Source organism: Nycticebus coucang, chromosome 21 (assembly GCF_027406575.1).
Source record: "Nycticebus coucang isolate mNycCou1 chromosome 21, mNycCou1.pri, whole genome shotgun sequence".
In the NCBI taxonomy this organism is placed as follows: domain Eukaryota; kingdom Metazoa; phylum Chordata; class Mammalia; order Primates; family Lorisidae; genus Nycticebus; species Nycticebus coucang.
Genome location: NC_069800.1, coordinates 27,637,449 through 27,659,000, shown reverse-complemented (window position 1 = coordinate 27,659,000; position 21,552 = coordinate 27,637,449). Strand labels below are relative to the sequence as shown.

Genomic DNA, 21,552 nt, shown 5'->3' with positions numbered 1-21,552 from the left:
CTCCGGTAAGATGAATAACCTCTAGTTCTCCTAAGTTTTCATAGTTTTTATGTCCATGGGCCTTGGTGTGGTTCCTTCTGCTTCTTTTTAAAAGCCACCCCGCGGTGGATCTGCCTCCAACACCCAACTAGACCAGCTGAGAGGCCCTCCCCAGCTAGGCTGAGGGGGACACACGGTTCTTTGCCTCCCAAGAAAACTTCTTGCTACCTTCTATTTGAGCATGATTACATTGTTTTATAACTTTTCTTTTATGATCTCTGGTCTTCTAAAAAACATGGATTTTAATCTCCCACATTCAACATTTTAAATGCCTATTATGTTAAAAGACATGGAGATTTAAAAGTTTAAGAAAAAGAATTGAAATTTTTATTCTGCTGACAAGGACCAGACAATAACTAAGGTAAGTGAACTCATTTTATTAACTTTTCTAAGCCACACAAGCTTGCTGTTTCTTTTAACCCTCTGAATGAGTCTTAATCATCGACAGCATGCCCTGGTTTAATTGACAGCATATTTTGCTTGCTGAATATTATATAAAATAATGGTGTGTTTTACAATAGTATGATGCCTTAAATTTGATTAAATAAAACTTCTTTAAAAAATGATATGTTATAGGGAGATGAAGAAAGCCTCCTGGAAGGATGGGGCAGAGAGATGGTAGCATTTGAAACAGGATGTTCATGAAAGGCCTTACTGCAAGGATCTCATTTGAAGACAGACCTGGGGATACTGAGTGATAGAGTAATATTGATTTGTAGGGGAGGGAGTGGAAGGAGCATTACAGGTAGAAGGAACAGCAAGGACAAAGGGCAAAGAAAATGCCTAGTGTCTTGTTGATCTATGTGGTATTTAGAACAGAGCTTAACACCATGTCTGATAAATACCCATAAATCTTTGTAGCCTGGACATCAATCATTGGTGATAGCCTTTTCTATACTTTTAGAACACAATGATTACAAAGTATTGTAACTTCATGTACATACTGGCATTACTAATTCCCATAAATAATAGTGTTGTGACAAAGAGGTGTAAATTTAGGAAAGTTTTTTTTTTTTTTTTTTTTTTTTGCATCTGTGGTGTTGCAGATCTTATGATAAGTGTCAGGGATACAAGATGTATTAAATATGGTCCTTGTCCTGGTGGAGTTCTCAATTAGCAGGGAATGCATAAAAATAATCAAAATATAAAGTCATAAGGTATAGCCATATGTGTGAAGTATATTATTGTAGCTACATAAGTAGGGGCAATATCCACGATCATTTATATTCCTATCAAGAAATATTTCAAATTTCATTCTCTTGAAGGGATGTAATGAGCAACCTTCTAGCAGCAGCTGGCTTGAATGATTTGACAGTGAGAAGCACATCTACCATATGGTTTCAGACCTTGATCTTTTCCCAAATCTCCAATTGCCAAGATACTTTAGATGCCAGGTCATAATACAGAATGTTGCTAAGAAATGGGATTTAAAACATGGGCTGCTGCCCTAAAGGTTACACATGTTACTACTAATGATATTTTAAAAATAATAACACATCAAAGGACTTGAATTCTAGGGAAAGATGCCCAATAAATGCAAATTGCCACTCTGGTCCAGGTTGTGACACCTACATAAAATAGCTTTTCCCCTCATCTTTTAAAAGATAGGGACTGGAAGTTGATTCAAAGCTGGCTTTGAGCATGGCTGAGTTAAGGAACCAAAGTCCTGTGGTGGCAGTTTCACTTTCTCTTAGTTCTTATCTCCTCCATTTTACTAGAAAGTCTGTTTCCTCATGGTGGTTGTCACCTTCTTGCAGCTCCAGCTCTCTTAGCCAAGTCCAGAGAAGAACCAGAAAACCTTTCCCACCAGTCCTGGGAAATACCACATCCTTCCTCATAGGGTCAGATAATGATCTTTAAGCCAGGAATCAATGACAAATTTAACGTTGACAGAATTCCATGAAACAAGAAGTGGGGATAATGTTTTCTGTGAGAGAAACAGGTTGACAGAAGTAGTGGTGGATGCCTATGATGGAGGAGCAACACAAGAGATGTGTACTAAACATCCTCTCAAAGCATTAACCCAGTTGACCATAACACCGATAATGTAATGGTCCCCTCCCATTAACTGCCATAAGCTGCCTCTTTTGTCCTGTTTTCAATTGTCTCATAGCCCCTGCCTCCCATATAAACAGGAAAAAGTATACTATATGCTATAGACAAAATTGTGTGCCCCTAAAATGTATATGTTAAAGCCCTAATGACCAATGTGATGGTTAGTGGAGATGGGGATCTTTGGGAGACAGTTAGATTTAGATGATGCCATGAGGGTGGGGCTCTCATTAGTGCCTTTATAAGAAGAGGCACCAGACTTGCTCTCCATCATGTGAGGGCACATGCAGAAGGTGACATGTTGCTTCCTCAGCAATCCAAGAAGAGAACCCTTAGCAGAACTGGACCATACTTGCATCTGATCTCAGATTTCCAGCCTCCAAAACTATGAGAAATGAATCTCTATTGTTTATGCTACTTAGTCTATGATATTTTGTTATGGCATCCCAAGAAGATTAAAACACTGTATAAAGGTAAAATTGTCTGGACATTGTGGTTTGTGCACATTTCTAGATAGTTTCCAAGGAAACAATGAAACTCATTTCTACTATTCTTCCCAGTTGAAGGAATTTTCAAGACCTGCATTGTCTAACACAGAAACTACCAGACTTGTGGCTCTTGAGCAGTTGAATGTGATGATTCCATGTTAGAAACAGCAGATTTCATAGACTTACTGAAAATTAAAATGTAAAATATCACTGTATTTGTTCATGATTAGATGTTGAAATATTATTTTGTATCTGTTAAGTAAAATAAAATATATTATTAAAAGTCATTTCACCTGTTTCTTTTTAACTTTTCAAAATATGACTACTAGACTCTTTAAAATTATGTATATAGTTTGCATTCAATTTCTAGTGCATTCAATTTCTAGTGTTGAGATTTCTGAGATGCTGTGAATCAACCATTCATTTGGTACCATGGTTCTCAAAGTGTGGTCCCCTCTGACCTGAAGCATCAGTATTATCTGGAAATTTGTTAGGTAGACAAATACTCGGCCCCACCTTAAACCTACAGAATTGGCAACTGGAGGTGAGGCCATCTGGCTGTCCCAGAAAGGCGCATAGCTAAGAGCATACTTTACACTAGTGCTTCTAAAAATGGTGGACTCCAGATGGAGTCAATCTTTGCAGAGGATTCAGTTTACTAAATTGTGAAGCAACTCAAAATATTGTTTTTTATGCTAAAATTTTTCAAAAAGAAGCATGCATTTGAAGCAAAAATGTCTTATTTTTTGAAATAAGATTGGGCTGCTTGGGGTGGTGGTGGTAGAGTGTGGTAAATAAGTCATCAGGCCCCTTGGCCATTTTGTATAAAATGAGAGGGATTTTGCCTTATAAACTAACATTTAATTGAATTTGATTCTAAACATTTGATTCTAAATACTCATAACACCTTTTGTGGTAGGCACTATTACCCACTTCACTTTGCAGGTAAGGAAACTAAAGCACATCAAAGTTTAATTTAAGGCCATGCTTGCTGGAATCAGAATGAATCAATTACCGAGAGCAGTGGCCTTAACATTATATATATTGGTGTTGCACAGGAACCAGTCCTCATCTCAGCTGATCCCAGCTAATCTGTAAAGTGGGTATTTCTATACTAGTCATTCTTGGCTGTAATTAAAATCACCAGGGGACCTTAAAAACATACTTGTGGCTAGGTCCTATTGACTAAAGATTCTCATTTCGTTTGCCTGAAGTGTGCTGAGGAGTGTACAAGAGCCCTCTAGAATATCTGAAACTTGACAGATGATAAATAGGAAGGTGGGAGACACAAGGTCAAACAAGTTGGCAAAGCCAAAAACTCAGATGTTGGAGGTTAGGGCTTGACTATTCCAATCTAAATATGTACAAGTTCCCTGGGTATCTTTTTTAAATGCCATTCGGATGCTGAAGGGCTAGGTGAGGACTGAGATTCTAGTCATCAGGGAATGAGGTTGCTACTGGTCCAAGAACCACATATGCCCCACACCTTCCCCAGGCCCTGTAGAGAGGTGAGGCCTTCCTGGCTGTCTAGGCCTGTGTGAGTACCCAGTTAAAAGGGATTCCTTGTGACCCTGGGTCTGATTCTTTTAGCGCTCTCCAAGATCCATCCTAGGATGAACGCCGTGGAGCAGAGTCAGAGTTGCAGTTCCAGAGATGGAAGAAGCTTCTGGGATGCGGAAAGGAAAACCAACAACACAGTTATGGTTCAGAAGCAGGAAATCCCATAACCTAACCCTTCGCAGTTCATCTGCTGTCCTCTCAACAGGAGCTCTCACCCCCGCCGGCTGGGGCGCCCAAGCTGCAGGCGAGATGCCGGCCTCAAACAAGCAGCCTTACCCTTCCCAGGGGTGCATAGCTTTTTTGGTCTTTCTGAAGGGTAAAGCAGAAGGGATTCAAGTATTTCAAAGTACTTTTCCTATGCACCCTTTCTACAGTCCTCCCTCGCCACTGCCCCAACTTTCAACCCCGGTCCCGCTGTCCTTCTGCGACCCGGGTAATGTGGCGTTTCGGTGGGCGGTCTCACCGAGCAGGCCTTTTTGGCTGCTCCTTGGAGCCCCGGGCGCTCGCTGTCCCAGCCTACGACAATGAACCAAGTATGGGGAGATGATTTTTGCCGCTCTCACTCCTCTCCGGGAAAGGGGCTCTTTCTGGGCATTCGAAGGGCGAGCCCTGGCCTCCCGCAGCCTCCCCTGAAAAGGATGTCGAATGGCGTGGTGCAGGCGGACGCCAACGTCCAAGGTTCACAGGCTGTGAGGCTCCAGGCGCTCCAGAGAACCACCATCGCACTCACAGCCCCTCAGTCCATAGCGACAGGGACGCAGCGCCTGTGCCCAGAACAGAAAACCAAACCTCGCGTTGGCGGGTGGGGGACTCAGGGTTTTTCTCTCACAAATGCATCCCTTCCCCCAACCAGAATACAGAGCCACCCACCAGACCAATGCGCCTGTCTGCCCGGTCCCTGAGCCCCCACTTCTCCCTGCCAAGCCTGCCATCCCAGGTTCTGGGCCATCAAGTCGGGAAATGAGACGATCCACCAGCCCTGGGCCCCCAGGAGCTCCAGCTGGCTCCGAGCGCAAGGCCTGAGGCGCCCCATCTGTGCGCGTCCACAAAATCACCAGGGTATAACCGCGGCTCTGCAGCCCCCCAGGCTGCCGCCCTCCGGGGTGACCCTTATTGGCTTGCGCAGCTGGCCGCAGCCTCCCTGCTCAGGGCTTCAAGGCCGGTTTGGTCTGGGTCGAGGCTCCGAAAGCTGTGTTGGAGACGACTACTGCAAACCTCCGTAGGTTCGTTCCGCTGAAATCGAGGGGAGAGTGAGAAGAATTAGAAAACCAGGGGGCAGGACGGTGGGGGAAGAACAGATTTGGGCCTGGGGACTGACCAGGACCGGGAACCTCTGGAGGACAGACCTGGGACGGGAAGGCAAAGGCTTGGAGGATTTCACAGGCAGCTGCAAGGCTGAAGCACCCCCAAATTTGATTTTAAATAAATAAATAAATAAAAACAGAATCTAATGTAAATATATCCGAACGTGATGTTTTCTTACCCTATTGTGAGAGAATATTGAGAGGGTTGCGGCCTCCCAGAGTTCTTATCCGGCTCTGTACACGAGAGAATGGATAGAGGCGGGGACAGGCCACCCGTTGGCGCTGCCATAGCCTGGGCTGTCGCCCCGCCCGCCGGCCCGGAGCTCTAGGCTGGGAGAGGTGGCCGGTGCTCCCGGGATCCCGAGAGCAGCTTCCGTGGTGGACACTTTCTCTGAGAGACTGGGCCCTGGCTTGTCCTCCGTAAAGGGAAGACGGATTTTCTTCCAGTGGCGACCTAGAGTGGAGAATGTCGTTTGCTCATGCCCTCACTCCCCTTCCCCCCAGACTGGAAGCAGAAAAAAAGCCCTAAACTCATTGCCCAGCCTCTAGCAGCCCAAGAGGTGGAGGGTGGAGAGGGTAGGAGTTTCAGTCCCACTTCTCCGGTCCGGGAGCTTAGCATGGTCACCAGGGATACTAGTGGAGGGACACTAACGAGTCAGTCACCCCCTCACCTCCTGGTCCCAGGCTCCCCAAAGGCCACCAGCCCTGAGCACAGAGGCCACTGCCTTCTTCGACCTCCTCCCAGCAGAAGCTACTGTTTGTTTGGGAAACCTTCTTTGGGCAGGTCCTAGGGTTGTCCTAGGATCCAACAGCTCCAAGGATCCCCTGTGCCCCAGGCCCCGAAGCGCAGCATCCTTCAGGTCTTACCTGGGGGCTGGACCGCAGGGGCCTTTCGGGGGATGTTTCCTGCGGTGAGGATACTTGGCCAGAGGTTTAGAAAAAAAAGAAAAAGGAGAGAAGCGAACGCTCTGTGACCCGGTCTCCTCACTGTCCCCTGGGTAACACCCCACCCCACACAGCACTCTCGCTAGGCACGGGAGGGACCCCAGAGGCAGGAGGCCGCCTAGCGTCACCAGCTCTGGGGAGTCGGGGCTTCCCGGGGCGAAGAGCTCCAAACAGTTGCTGCAGAGCCAGGACAAGCTCTCCGCCAGGAACTTTGTTCCTCCTTTTTCTACTTTTAACTGTCCTGGATAACCGACCCCCAAAGACCTTGTGTGGTTCCTTTCGCTGTGGCCCCAGCTTGCTTTAACCTGGAAACTGACCTCTTCCGCCGGCGCCGGTGTGGACTTCGCTTTTGCAACTGGGCAGGAGTTTTCTTGTCCACCTCTGTACCCGGAGCAGCTGCACGAATGCAACAGGGGCCCCGATCCGGTGCCAGACGTCAGTGTTTTTCCCAGTCTGAGGACCCCGCTAGTTGAGGGTGAGGGCCGGGCGAGAGACTGAGCTACTGCTCGGGTGCATCTGAAGCTGTCGGGTCCGGAGCCCGACGCCGGCTCGCCGCGGGAGCTCCCGGAACAAGGATCCTGAGTCCGGAGAACCAGGCAGAGGTAACGCCAGGGGCCACAGTCCCGGGGTCTTGACCTGCACAAGCACCCTGCACGTTCAGATATTACCCTTTAATCAGGGATTCCCAGTATTCTCACCCACCGGACAAAGGAATTGCTCAGATTACGTCTCTGCTAAGGTCAACCGTATACTAGGGACTTACAGTCCTGACGGGACCCTTCAGGAAAGGCATGTCCAAGACCAGAGAGGGGAGGCCACTCCTTCCAGATGTCACCCCTAGAGTCATTAAGTCATAATTAACATTCCAGCCACCTTTCCAATACAGTCTTTTCCCTTTTGAATTTCTTTTTAGCAGCGCATCTTTCAATGTTTTCACAGAAACCGTCATGGAGAGGTCCCAGACTTACAACCTCAGAGCACCCCAGGGCATTCCAAGACTCCAGTTGCTCCCCAGAAAGCTGTAAAAGCGCTGCACCCTGGTCTTTACCCCACCCTTCCTCCCAAAGGCCCTTCCTGTGAGTTACCCTTAGTTCCTCACACATCTTCCAGTTAATGTGCTGTTAGCTTCAGATAGACAAGCAAAAGAGTAACTGAGGAAATGAGGCCACAGGTTTAGAAAAGAAAGAAAAAGGAGAGAAGCGCCCCCATCCCAGGACACCTCATAAAAGAGATTTTGGGAAGGTGCCTTATCTCAGAATTCAGGTAGCAAACTATTTTAAATGACCCGTAGCTTGTCTAACCTTAGACTTATTGCGATAGATCTTATGTCTTAGAGAGAAAATACTTCTTAAAGGATTAAACAAAGAACCATAAAAAATTCAAATGACTCTTGTTTTAATTTTACCTGACAGAAAGGTCCCTTGCCCACAAGTTAGCACAATTTTCCCCATGGCTGAGCCAGTAGAGTGGACTGTGCCCCAGAGCCCCAAAACATAAACATTGAAGCTAGTTGCAACTAAATCCATTGGTAATTAACTTAAAACTAACCTGTACACTAAGTGAATGAGAAATTCAAAGGGGAAAAAATGATTTCTTTGCCTGTGAACTTTTGAGGAATGATTATCTGGACTCTCGCTATTCACGCATGCAGGATTTACTAGGTGGAGCTCATCCTCTGTATTCCCCCTTGTAACCATTTGTTCTAAATGAACTCATAGGGACATTTTCCCACTGTACCCTTGTTGTACAAACAGCCTTCATTTCATTAAAGTAGACATGAGAGACCCAAATCAAGCAATGTTACAGGAAGAGGGAAATTATACCAAGAACATGCAAGCTAAGCTCAGTAGAGGCCCAAATTCGATTTTTAATCCTTCCCAAATATTCTAGGGTTTGGCAATGCACACACAAAATATTCTTGCTTACACTTGTTTTTCAGTGTCTACCCCCAAAGGGTTTCTGCCCTAGAGTTTCAAAGTATTCAAAAGTGATGATTAAATTAGATACAAGAATTGTTTAGTGATAAGCTGAACACAAGAAAAGGTTTTGTTGAGTAATAATTCTGCTTAACAGCTGTACGTATCTTGTTTGGTTTAGTTAAATTATTTTTGCTTCTGTTATTCTTATATGTTTATATTGTGTGTGTGTAAAGAGTGGCTTGGTGATGGTGAGCAACAGAGCAAGAAACACTCTTTCATTTCACTGTATGGTGGATTGATACCTGGATACATCAAAACCCAGCCTTTTCCTTTTGAAGCTTTTCTTAGTATTATTTACTGATTGTCATAATTTTGTTTCTTGATTCTACAAAGACAAGTCAATTGCTTGCACAACCAAATGGAAAGAGGTGCACCTAATAACTTGAAAAGTTTAATTTTGTTTAGGACCGGTTTTGCATATGCCATACATATGTGGGTAAATAGACAAATAAGGAAATCAAATAGTGGTAATGTAGAATGTAAGGGATTATGAACATAGGGCCTAATTTCTTTTCTGTTGCAAATTGTAAATGTGACAAGGAGTTACATCTTACATTGACTCCCTTATTCAATAGATATTTCTTAACTGCTTTGTTCTTTCTTGCTTTCAACTTGATATCAATCTGTCCTCTTCTTTCAAGATCTAACTTTTCCTAGAGGCTTTTATTTTTTCCTTGTCATTTCCAAGCATCCTCTGCCCTGGGATGGCTGTCTTTCCCCCACTAAACATCTATGTTTCTATATATTTTTATTTTCTTCCATCCAAACTGGAAGTTTGGCCAGGGCCTTTCCCCCTAGTTTTATAAAACATTTTTAAATGCCACCTGATGGGCATTAGATTTATAAAAGCTAATTTAATGAGTAAATACATGAATTGAAGAGGATTCTCAGAACCTAGAGAATCTACAGGAGATCCCAAATCCCAAATCCAGTGTATTTGGGTTATACTGGCCCCTGACACTTTGTATTTACCATAAAAAACAAGGATGAAAATTGACATGATCACCACCAACACAAGTTTACATGTATACATAAGTTTCTCCTATCTTCTCTCATTGAGAAATGAGAAATGGAACAATTCTGGGAAACTTTGTTAATGTCTTAAAATATAATTTAATGATAAATGTTGCTCCTTTTCCACTGTTTTGGCTATTTTAGAAAACAGAAAAAAATTTTTTAGAATAAGTAGAAAGTTGCTTAATTAATGTAGGTGAAAGTTGTAGGTATAATGGTTCAATTCCTACTGGAATGAAAGTATCAATGTGGATAAGATGAATAAATTAGTGGGTATTTGTAAGGCATGTTTCAGATTAAAGACCAAAAAAGGCATTGAGTTGCTTGTGCTTTGAAGATAATCTTTCCAGGATGAAAGATCATCTTGTTTTCTTTGTTTCTTTCAACTCACTTGAATAATGACTGGCATTAACAAAGAAATCATTTATATCCAGTTTGGAAGGAAACCATTTTTGAAGGAACCACCTTCTGATTTATAAATCAACTACAACACTTTAAGATCAATGATCAGTACTACTTCCCACATAATTTTTTTTATAACTAAAACAGATAATCATGAATTAATTCAATTGATCTTTTAACAACTTTTAAGTTGAGGCTGTCTGCAATAACACCACAAGAGAAATTTTCATAATCTTTTGCAGGTATATACCCTACTTGTATAACAATATTTATCTTTTGGTTTCCAAAGCACCAAATATAAATGCCAGTAGTAGGTATTCAGTTAATGTTTATATGCTAAGTTAATTTGTATTTTGTTTTGGATACACTTATGGGCTCATTTGGCCTAATTAGCTGCCCCATGGACTATTATTCCATTTTTTTTTTTAACGAGGAAAACTAAAATCTCTACAAAGTCACAAAAGTAATGAATAGGGAATCTTGGACTGAAATCTGCCCATTCCTTTCCTCATTAAAATACTGAGTGGCGGTGGTGGGGGGAGGCAGTGCCTGTGGCTCAAAGGAGTAGGGCTCCAGCCCCATATATTGGAGGTGGTGGGTTCAAACCCAGCCCTGGCGAAAAACTGCAAAAAAAAAAAAAAAATACTGGGTGGGGGGTGGGGGTGTAGACTTTTTGTGGGGAAGAGAATATGGATATTTTGTTGCATGTCTCATTGTTTTCTAATTTTACAATACTATAGAAAAATAAGCTTTTCATTATATTTGCTAATCATAAAAATGTAAGACACAATTTATATCTTTCACACTCAACTGGTATGACTCGACCCATATCAATCATAATTTTGCCTCAATTATTCTATATATAAACATTTATGTAAAATTCTTAAGAAATGTTTGTATGAAATACCAAAGACAGATATAAAAGTAAGGATGTAAAAATATAGTATCAATTTAAATATTACTTCATAATTTGAATTCCTAGTAATCTAATATTGGAAAGGGAATATGGTTGAAGGCAAAAAATATTATATAGACACTTTGTAGCAAGTACTATATCAGAGTATGAATTTACTCAAAATGGCATTTTATACATTTCTGGAATGTAAATATTGATAGAGATTTTAGGTTTCAGCTTGTTATTTGATTTTTAAATAAATATTTTTATGGAAGTTAAAATATGGTATGTTTTGTAGTCAAGGTATTATATAAGGAGAAATGAAGATGATCTTTACAAAGTTAAAGCACGTGATCTTTCTATTTTAATTCTAACTGACCATGTGACATTGGGAAGGTCATTTAATTTCTCTGAGCCTCAGTTTTGAGGTATATACAACCACAATAACCTGTATCTTCCTTTGCCTACCCTTTAACCTCCCTTGTGTGGAGAATAAAATCAGTGCAGGTGAAAACACAGTGCAGTTTGCCTCTTAATGTTTGTGTTATGACATTATAATACTGATTCAGCTATTATTTATTCACATAAGGAAATATCATCTAAGAAATGAAACATCTGACCCTTACAACAATTGATGAGGGCTGCACATCTATTTTTGAAAAGTGTATTCTAATTTATAGAGCAAAAATTTAACAATAAGCAAGCTACCAAAAATGTAAATATAGGAATTAACCCAGTAGTATTTGGTTTTCTGTTCCACTGGCGGCTTTAGAGTAATATTAGTGTGTGTTTTTCTTACATAACTGGGTGACATTACTTAGGAGATAATTCTAAAATTCTTGTTGTAAGGGACCCTAGATAACTCTCACAAACCTCGGATTTGCTTATATCCCTCTTGGCAAAGTGGTCACAGTGTAATGACTGAGGGCAGGTGACCAGGGTTCAGAGTCCGTGGGCGTCCAGGAGCAGAGTGCACAGGAATATGAGCCCACACGAATCGACTGCATTGTCTGACAGCCTCGTTTGAGGAGGCGTCAATTTAACTTTAAACCCATGAGCTCATTGAGAGCAGAGGAGAGAAGGGGTGTCTTCAAATGCTGTTGCCATAGCATTTTTCCTTCTCTATTCCTGCATACCCCTTCTCCCCCAAAGCAGCACCAATTTGTGCTCTACGGTTTTCTTTCAGAAACGAGATGCATTTTCAGAAGACAGGACTCCAGCGATAATGATCTCTACACATTATAACAACCTGACAGAGATTTAACAAGCCCGACAGGTGCCATTAAGTTTCACTGGACAGACTCATCTTTGCGGATCCAACTGCAGGGCAGAAACAGACCTAGGAGAGAATCTTAGCACCCCCCACATCTCATTGGCCCTCTGCACAAGCCATACCACAACCAGTCCTGCCGCACCACCAGATTCCTTTCAGCACTCGCAGCCGTGGACAGCTCCCCGGCTCGCGGCGGTTTCCTCTGCGGTGAGCTCTGACTTACTACGCCAATAGCGGTCGGTGCGGTACCCGACGCCGAGTCCCAGCCGACGCTCACAGAACACTCGCGCCCTCCCTCCGCGCTCTCCGCTCCCCGCCCCTCGCTCACCCCGGCCCACTCCAGCGGGGACTTTGAGGGATTCCCTCTCCGGCGGCCTCTGCAGCAGCACATCTGGCCTCGTTCTGGGTACTGCAAGCATGGATCTCCGAAGAAAAGCCGTCCCCAGCGCCGAGAGACTTGGAGTTCTACTGCTGCTGTTCCGTGAGTAGCGTTTAGGCGACAGGGCGGGATGCTCTTGCAGAGGATAGATAGAACAGGCAAAGTAAACCCATCAGCTCGAGATAAAAATATGGCCCTTACGTTTTGTAGTTTTTTTCCTCCTTTGGGGGCAGGGATGAGGGCCTCCGCACTAGTGGCAGGGAATTCCCCCGAGAGCCACACACCTGTTTGGCATATCTCAGACAGAGCCCAGAGCCCAGACAGGCTAGCTTCGTGAAGCCAGATCACTGGCAACAAAGGTTTGATTAAAAAACCCAAGATGCAGACAAAAGCCAGACATGTTAATAAGTATGGATTTTAACATTTTTTAAATTTTATTTTCATTGTAAATTAAGAAAAGAAGAATCGAGTTTGTGAGTGCTGTGTTAGAGAAACAGCTCACAGAGCGCACAGCTGCAGGCGGGGAATTTGGTCGCCTTAAAGCCTGCAGACCGAGGTCTCCTCGCCCCACAGCCCCAGACGCATGGGCTCCCTGAGCCTTGGACTGATGCGACTGTTTTGTTTGTTCCGCAGATGCAACAGCTCAAATCACAGCAGAACAAGAAGTGGAAAATCTCTCAGGCCTTTCCACTAACCCTGAAAAAGATATATTTGTGGTGCGGGAAAATGGGACGACGTGTCTCATGGCAGAATTTGCAGCCAAATTTATTGTACCTTATGATGTGTGGGCCAGCAATTACGTAGATGTAAGGAACCTTTAACCCCCGGCTTGCTCCTAGGGCTTCAGGGCGAAGGGCACCCTCCCTCAGGGCCCTGAGAAGACCTGGGTCGCCTGCCTTCTCCCCCACAACCCTTGCAGGCTGCTCCCGAATGCTGCATGGGGGTTCCGGCTTGTAACGCCTTCTGCTCGCCCTGCCTGCTTTGAAATTAAATTCCTCCTCTCTCCGCTTCCCTACCGGGTCTGCACGTAGAGCATCTAACCGCATGTTCCGGGACCTGGGACGCGCGCGCGCAAAGGAGCGCCCCAGCGCGCAACCCAGAGTTTGGACGCGCCGCGGGTTGGGGCCCCGCGCGCTGAGGGGGCGAGGGGCGTCTGTGTTCTCAGCTGATCACAGAACAGGCTGATATCGCGTTGACCCGGGGAGCTGAGGTGAAGGGCCGCTGTGGCCCCAACGAGTCGGAGCTGCAGGTGTTCTGGGTGGATCGCGCTTACGCGCTCAAAATGCTCTTTGTAAAGGTAACTCCAGCCCAGCAGGCAGAGGGGCCACAGGCTCCCAGCGGGTGTGGGAAATGGTGGCCCCTGGGTTTAAGGACGCAGAAGCTGCTAGGGGGTGGTTGACAGCGCCTCCCCGGCTGCGCAGGAAAGCCGCAACACGTCCAAGGGACCCGAGGCGACTTGGAGGCTGAGCAAGGTGCAGTTTGTCTATGATTCTTCTGAGAAGACCCACTTTAAAGACGCAGTCAGCCGTGAGTAGAGGCCAGCAGGGCTGGGGAGGGAGCCCGGGAACGCGGGGAAAGAGCAAGGCGAGCAAGCTTGAAGGACGAATTCCTCGGGGTTTTGGAAAAAATTTCGGCTTTGCACTCCTGGGGCAAGTCTGGCGTTGGCTTGCTCCCTAGAGCAGAGGAGGCAGGATCGCCCGCCAAACCTCTGGGCCTCCCGCCTTGTAGATCCACAAGGGACTCTGAGGTTGAGATCCAATCCTTTACCCATGGCCTGATGAGATGGCCCTTCAGAGCCTGTCATCCATCCCCTGGCTGCTTCAGAAGAGCCTCTTTAGATTTGGCACAGAGAAGGGCAAAGCTGTATTTTAATTTTTTTCTGCACCCTGTGTTTTTCTTCTCCTGCGCTGAAACTGTGGGGGGGCAGTGCGACCTTCCTTTCTGGTCAGGGTTTGCTGGCCATCACTGTATTTTTGCGCAAGGCAGTATGGCTGGCACGGAATATTCAGCCCTCAGAATGGATTCAGCTCCGCTTATTAATTTACTAGCTTTTCCTTCTCATTTCCTCACAGTTCACCCAGACCCTCCTAAAATACTGTGACAAGAGGTCCATCCCTCAAGTAATAAAGTTCCTATCTGCAGGCACCATTCAAGGCCATATTTAAATTTATTTATTTTTTATTTTTTTGTAAATAGGCTTTCCATCACCCAGACACCCAAGCTAGGGGAGGAATTTTATTGAACACATAGAATGCATATGTCATCTCTCCCTTTTTACCTCTTTTTCTCATCATAGTAAAAGGAACGTATTTTTTCTTCATCAAAGTACATATGCAAAATATCTCTCAGTTAAAGTAGACCAAAATATAAAAAGAAAAAGAGAGAAAAAGAGAGAGCCCAAAGAAACTTAGTCCAGAAAAGGAGGAAGAAGGGGCAAACCTCCCAAGGGTATGCATGAAAGGGCATCGCCCAGCACATCAGCGGTCAGAGTGTGATATGTGGAAAACCAAGTCACTGTTCTCTCTGTGTCTTTGGAATCTCAGTTGGTAGGTTTTATGTAGTAAAAGGGTTGGGTTTTTAGGAATTATTCTCCTCCTCTTCCAAAAAGGAATTCTAAATTAATATTTAAAGTTCATGATGAACCATATCATGGTTCATGATAGAATGGGTTTATTTATCCTTCATCACCACTTGATGCCACTGGCAGAGCCCCAGTTCTGGCAAGGTGACACAGAGAAGACAGGAGGGGTTGTTGGTGGGTAATAAGGGGTCTGGATCTGGGAGGCAAGAGCCAGCTTTCTGGCATACAGGGTTAGGAACAAGGTGGGTTCTGCACAGGAGAGGGGCCTAACTATTGCTCTGGGCCTCTGCTGCAGCTGGGAAGCACACAGCCAACTCGCATCACCTCTCTGCCTTGGTCACCCCAGCTGGCATGTCCTATGAGTGTCAAGCTCAACAAACCATTTCACTGGCCTCTAGTGACCAGCAGAAGACGGTCACCATGATGCTGTCTGCAGTTCACATCCAACCCTTTGACATTATCTCAGACTTTGTCTTCAGTGAAGGTAAGTTGGTGGGGGAGGCGTGGGTGGGGAAGGAAGGAATGGCTCCTTTCAGGATGGACAGAACGGGAGTGCATCTGCCAGGGTGCCAGGATGTTACTACTTGAATTTCCACTGGACTGAAATGACACTGCCTCCCTCCATAATAATTTAAAAGACTCAATGTACGAGCTCTTCTCAGCAGCTCTTCCTTTTTTGCTCTTTCCATCCATTTTCCTCCACTTTATTCTTTTCTTCCTTCTCTAAATCCCTTCTTTGATCTTCTTCCCTCCTTTTTTTTCTCCCTCCCTTCTTTCTTTTCTGTATTTATTTCTCTTTCCCTCCCTTCCTCTCTTCTCTTCCTTGCCAATAGATAAACCTTGACAGGTTCAAAAAAGTCACTTTGGAGCTATATATATGTATATATATAGCTTGCTCTGTCACCCAGGCTGGGGGTTGGTGGCACAATTCATAACCCACTGCAGCCTTGAACTCTCAGACTCAAGGAATGATCCTGCCTCATCTTCCCAAGTAGTTGGGACTACAAGTACACACCACCATGCCGGGCTAATTTTTAAATTTTTTGTAGAGATATAACCTGTCTATGTTGCCCAGGCTGGTCTTGAACTTCTGGCCTCAAGCTATCCTCCTGCTTCAGGCTCCCAAAGTGCTGAAATTACAGGCATGAGCCACAGTCCCTGGCCGAAATTTCATTGCAAACTTTCCAAGGAGAAAGCATCTAAAAATCTTCAAATAGCCATGCAGAGAGCCATGGATTGGAGGATGTTTGTTTCTCTGTTCCTCAATTTCTGTGTGTTCTCTTGGCCATTTCCTGCTGTAGGATCTACTACCGTGAGTCCAAGGTTGTATGTGGCCAGAATGAAAGGGGCTGGACAGGCCTGTATGCACAGGTCACAAAGATGCACTAAGTCCTGCCTCCAACCAGCAAGCCAGGGGAGGCATGCCCTGGAGAGAAGGGTCCCTGAGGGCTGAACCTCTCATTCCCAGCTGCTTCTACTCAGAGCCTGGAGGAGGAAGGCTTTTCCTCAGGCTGTGTTAGCCCCTAAAAGGAGGTCCAGCGCAGCGGGGGCAGGTCCTCTACTGCTCCACATTCTCTTGGTCCTCTGCATCTTTGAAAAGGTAGAGCACACGGGCATGAAAGGATCAGTCCTTGGGGGCCCTTCCAGAAATGCTTTTGTGTTTATATGGGTATTTTTAATAGTCTGTGATGACTGTTTATTTCTTGCTATTTGTTCAAGTCTAACAATACTTTATGATGAACAAGTGTGGGCTAAGTGAATTCAATTCACTGATTAGGAAAGTATTTATAAAATCTAACAATGTCCTTCTTAAACTGAAAATATTAAGTATTATTAAATATAATTTGACTTATAATTGTTGGCAACCAGAATTCATTATAAAAATATGAATTTTCAGATGGTATTGTATCAGTTCCTGGGATCCCTACCAGCAATGTTTTTGAGTTTATATGGGCACTTTTATTAGCTTATGATGACTTTTTGTTTTTTGCTGGTCAGCTGTCATGGAGTCTTTCTTTCTTCTTCCTCTCTTTCTCCTTCTCCTTCTTTTTTTTTTTTTGATACCACTGGTGCTAGAATTGCCTTTTTCACTTAGTTCTTCACAACAGTCTCACCCCGACCCACTCTCAGTTATTTCTAAGTTGCTGGTGGTAGTCATGTGAGTCCTAGATGTTTAGAATTGTGAACAAAGAGTAAATAAGGGCTCCTTTCCTAAAGACAAGTAAAATTCATTAACAGAGTTAATGACCTCTTTTGTTTAAAAATCAATTTTCATTACATCAAGGTCCTAGGCAGGGATGATTTCTGGGTAGACTCAGAAACTTTGTAACCATATATAACTTTCTAAATGCAGATGGAAAAACACAAGCAAATTGCACTTGTCTTACCGGAGGCTTTTCTCAGTAGTAATTAGGCTGTTCTCTCCCATGTGGTGCCCAGGCTTAAGCCCTGATGGTCCTGGGAGGAGGCAAGCTTCATTCAGAAGCAAGCACTCCCGGAGAAGCAAGCACTCCTGGGATCAGCTTGCCTTTGTGTGGCGGGTTCTTTTGTCTCTCACTCCTCCCATCTGCGCCTTTCAGCACCTGCCCCCTACTGTGTATTTGAATTGGAGGAATCTGAAAGATTTATTTAGGTGCTTTTCTGTAATCTAGTACTCAGCCCTCATTCCCCAGAATAGAAGGTTAGGGGGCTTTTTGTATGTTGGTGTGAGCGGAGCACACCTGCAGGAAGGGGTGGGTATCTTATTCTATAGATCTGTACACCCACTGCGTGCGTGTGTGTGTGTGTGTGTGTGTGTGTGTGTGTGTGTGTGTGTGTTTGGATAGTGGCTGTGGTCCAGCCCAGCATGAGGGTTTCCTGCGCAAAGCTGATTCCCTCTGTAAGACAGTCATACCTGGCAGAATTCATACCTGTCTACTTAATAGACCCCATGAGAAAATCAAGAAAAGGTCAGTGAAATTGATTATCAGACATTTACAGGGGCTGAGAGCCACCCAAATGGGGGTTGACACCTTTATCACACAAGTCCCTTTAACACATTGTGCTTGGATACTACACTGATCACCAAATGAAAGTTTCTTAAACCTGTAGGTAAGTTTCTTAAACCCACACATCTGTAATGTGCATGATTGTGGTGACATTACTAATATGCAGAGTCTGGTCTGGGAGAGAAACCTAAGATGCTCTGATGTTAGCAAGATGCGGGTGATATTTCTAGTTCATGCAATATTGGGGTGTATGTGGTGTCTGTGCAGGCTGGTAAGAGGATAAAACAGGTTGGTTAATGGGTACAAAAATACAGTTAGATAGAAGGAAGAAGTTCTAATGTTCAATAGCAGGACAGGGTGACTATAGTTACAGAAAATGTATAATTCAAACTAGCAAGAGGGGAGGACTTGAAATGTTCCCAACACACAGAAGTGGTAAATGCTTGTGGGGATGGATAGATCCTGACTTGATCATTACACGTTCTATGCCCGTAACAAATAGCACATATGCTCCATCAATAGTACAGATATTAGTATCAATAAAGAATGTTAAAAGCACAAATCTAAAATTTATAGCTGAAGGCTTTTAACCTATACTTGCTACCATGTAAACATCACCTAGACCAAAATCTACAATATTTCCATCACACCCTAAAGTTGTCTTGTGTTCCTTCCCTCAGATGTGAGCACATTCTGATTTCTATCACCAGAAAATTAATATTACCTGTTCTTGAACTTTGTATAAGCATGTGTACAATCATACCATATGTACTTTTTTGAGTCTGGCAATTTTCACTCAACGTAATATTTTGAGATTCATTTATTTTGTTATGAGTAGCCATACCCACTTCATTCCTTTTTATTCTTGCCTGTTCCATTATATGAATATACCACAATTTATTTATCCTTTCTGCTTTAATGAACATTTTGATTGTTCCTAGTTTTAGGCTATTATAAATAAAGCTTCTAAGAATATTTATGTTCAGGTTTTTTGGTGCCCATATGTTTTCATTTACTTTGAGTAAATACCTAGGAATAGAATTCTGGGTATGTTTTTCTTTATTAGAAATTACCAAACAGTTTTACAGAGTTGTTGTATCACTTTCCACCAAGAATGTTAAGAGTTCCAGTTGTTCCGTGTCAGTGCTAACACTTGATATTTTCAGTCTTTTTGAAAATTATATATTTACATGCAATTCTATGTGTGTACGTAACACTTCAATAAACAGTTAAAAAATAAGTACACACTAAAAATGATGTAAAATGTTGGAGCCAACACCAAAACTCTGAAAATTTAAACAAATTAGCTGGATGTTTTCTTGACATCTGCCAGGAACCTGATAATGGGATGTTGCCCTGCTTAATTGATGTATTTTTATTCTGCATTATGTAGAAATATTAGGTGGTTAACCTTGGGATTGGTCATGGAATAACATTTCTGGAAAGTTGCCTCCCCAAAGGTTCCTTGAGAAATATTTTCATTCTTTATTTCCCTTTTAATTTTGACAGGGTACGATTCAGGATATTGTGATGGAAACTCACTGCTTTTCTTCTTTCCCATTTCAGAGCATAAATGCCCAGTGGATGAGCAAGAGCAATTGGAAGAAACCTTGCCTTTGATTTTGGGCCTCATCCTGGGCCTCGTCATCGTGGTAACGCTCGCGATTTACCACATCCACCACAAAATGACTGCCAACCAGGTGCAGATCCCTAGGGACCGATCCCAGTATAAGCACATGGGCTAGGGGCCACTAGGTAGGCAGCCCCCTTGCCCTCTCCCTCAACTGGATCAGGTAGAACAACAGCACTTCTCACCTCGTACACCAGGACACACCAACATAGCTACAATCAAACAGGCCTGGGTATCCGAGGCTTGCTTGGCCTGCACCCACGCTTAAACCCAGGGATCAGGGGGATTCTTTTGGATGTATGGAGTGAATGGCAATTATTCTCTTCATGCTGGGGAGTGGGGAAGGAGGGGCTCCATCAGCTTTCATGCTCATGGTGTCGTGGCTTTGAACTCTGCAAGGATCAACAAATGCCACTTGCCCTGGCCTCTGGCCCCAAAGTTTAGGTATTGTGGAAACACACTTCTTTGGAGGAGGAAACCCCATTTCAGTTCAGAGAAATAGGGAGTCTTTTGCTCCTTTGGACACAGCTGGCTTATCCTATACAGTTGTCAATACACAAAAGTACAACCTCATGCTCCCTGCAGCAAGACCCCTGAATGTGACCCATGCTTCTGGCTGGCGTCCTGCATGTCTAGTGATCGTCTTGGGAATGTTTCTCTGCTACCCGCACCCAGTGAACTTTGCAGCACAAGAACCCGTTTAATGTATCTATGCAGAATTGTTTGGATTTCATAATGTGCCAGGTCCGAGGAAGTGGATCTGAAGAATCAATCCATGTGAGTTTGTTTATCAAAATGAATTAAAACACACTACTCTCCGACCTTTGGGCTGATTTCTTTGAAACAACAAAACTAAACTAAACTGTTTTCTTTGGCATCCAGAAGAGAAATGGGGAAAGAGGAAGAGAGATATTGTTTTTTCATTATTTGCAAGAGAAAAAGCAAAGCAGGGGCAAGAAACAAGTGATGGGGAAGTTGGATTTTTTGAGTGAAAAAATGTGGATCCATCTTGCAGATATAAATAGTTTTAATACTTCTTAGTACCTCTGGACTGGTTGATCTAATAATGCTTCTGATGCCTCTTGGTCTTGAGTTTGCCACTTCCCTTTGGATTAAAAAGCTGGTAGCCTAGGTTTTACTTGAGGGAAAGTGTCATTTACTGCAATGTTTGAGAGGAATGTATGTAGTTTTAATATTGCTCACTTAAAACAAATCTTTTATTTTTTAGATCTGAGTGGGAGTAGGGACCCTTCTTCTCCCCCATACAATCTCTACCATGTAACAAGCAGCTCATGAGTCCATCTTCCACAGTGAGCTGCACACAGTAGGGCATCCTCAGAACTCCACAATCTCTACAAATCGCTCTAAGTACCATCCTGTGGCTCTTGCATTACCTATTTGTTTGATGCTCCATCACCCTCACTCTCCTGTACCACATCATCTCTCCTCAGGGTCTGCCTGGTACCAGCGAGGGAAAATCCAAGATTCCTCATAAAAGTTGCACATTGTACAAGGAAAAGGAGACAATCTTGGTGCCAGCAGACACCCCCAAATATGGTCGATGCTTTCATTCACCTGTTGACTGCCTTACCTTGGTGCCACAAATTTAATAAGCCCTTCCCTTTTCAGCATCTCATGTATTTCATTTTATTTTTTAATTTCATATTCTTTATTTAGACTCATCAAGGATATGAGGAGAAGTGGACACTTAGATGTATCTAGAACTTCACGATGAGTTACCATTCCTTTCTATAACCCTTTGAGAAAAAAAGTCTTAGACCTTTATGTATCATACTTCTGAAAATTCATTTTTTATTTTTAACTTGCTTTTACAAGACATAGGGCTTGTTATTGGTTTTGAACTGTAATTCGTTTATGCAGCACATTGTTTTGCGCACCTACTACCCGCAGGCTGTATGCTGAGTCTAGGTAGTAAACTTGACCTTGGAGTCCATAGGGGAGGGCTGATAAGAAAACACAAATCACGTCAACCCGTCATTCTGAAAGGCAGAGTCATGGCCACA

General features: G+C 43.7%; 1 protein-coding gene across 1 annotated transcript; it reads left to right on the top strand.

The window, feature by feature from the left end:
* The first annotated feature begins 11,786 nt into the window (after window positions 1–11,786).
* LAMP5 (lysosomal associated membrane protein family member 5) lies at window positions 11,787–20,349 on the top strand. The gene is made up of 6 exons (XM_053574802.1): window positions 11,787–12,432; window positions 12,964–13,136; window positions 13,496–13,627; window positions 13,752–13,857; window positions 15,207–15,395; window positions 19,465–20,349. Exons 1-6 carry the CDS (start codon window positions 12,369–12,371, stop codon window positions 19,641–19,643), a joined length of 843 nt encoding a protein of 280 aa, XP_053430777.1. The 5' UTR covers window positions 11,787–12,368; the 3' UTR covers window positions 19,644–20,349.
* Window positions 20,350–21,552: the final 1,203 nt, after the last annotated feature.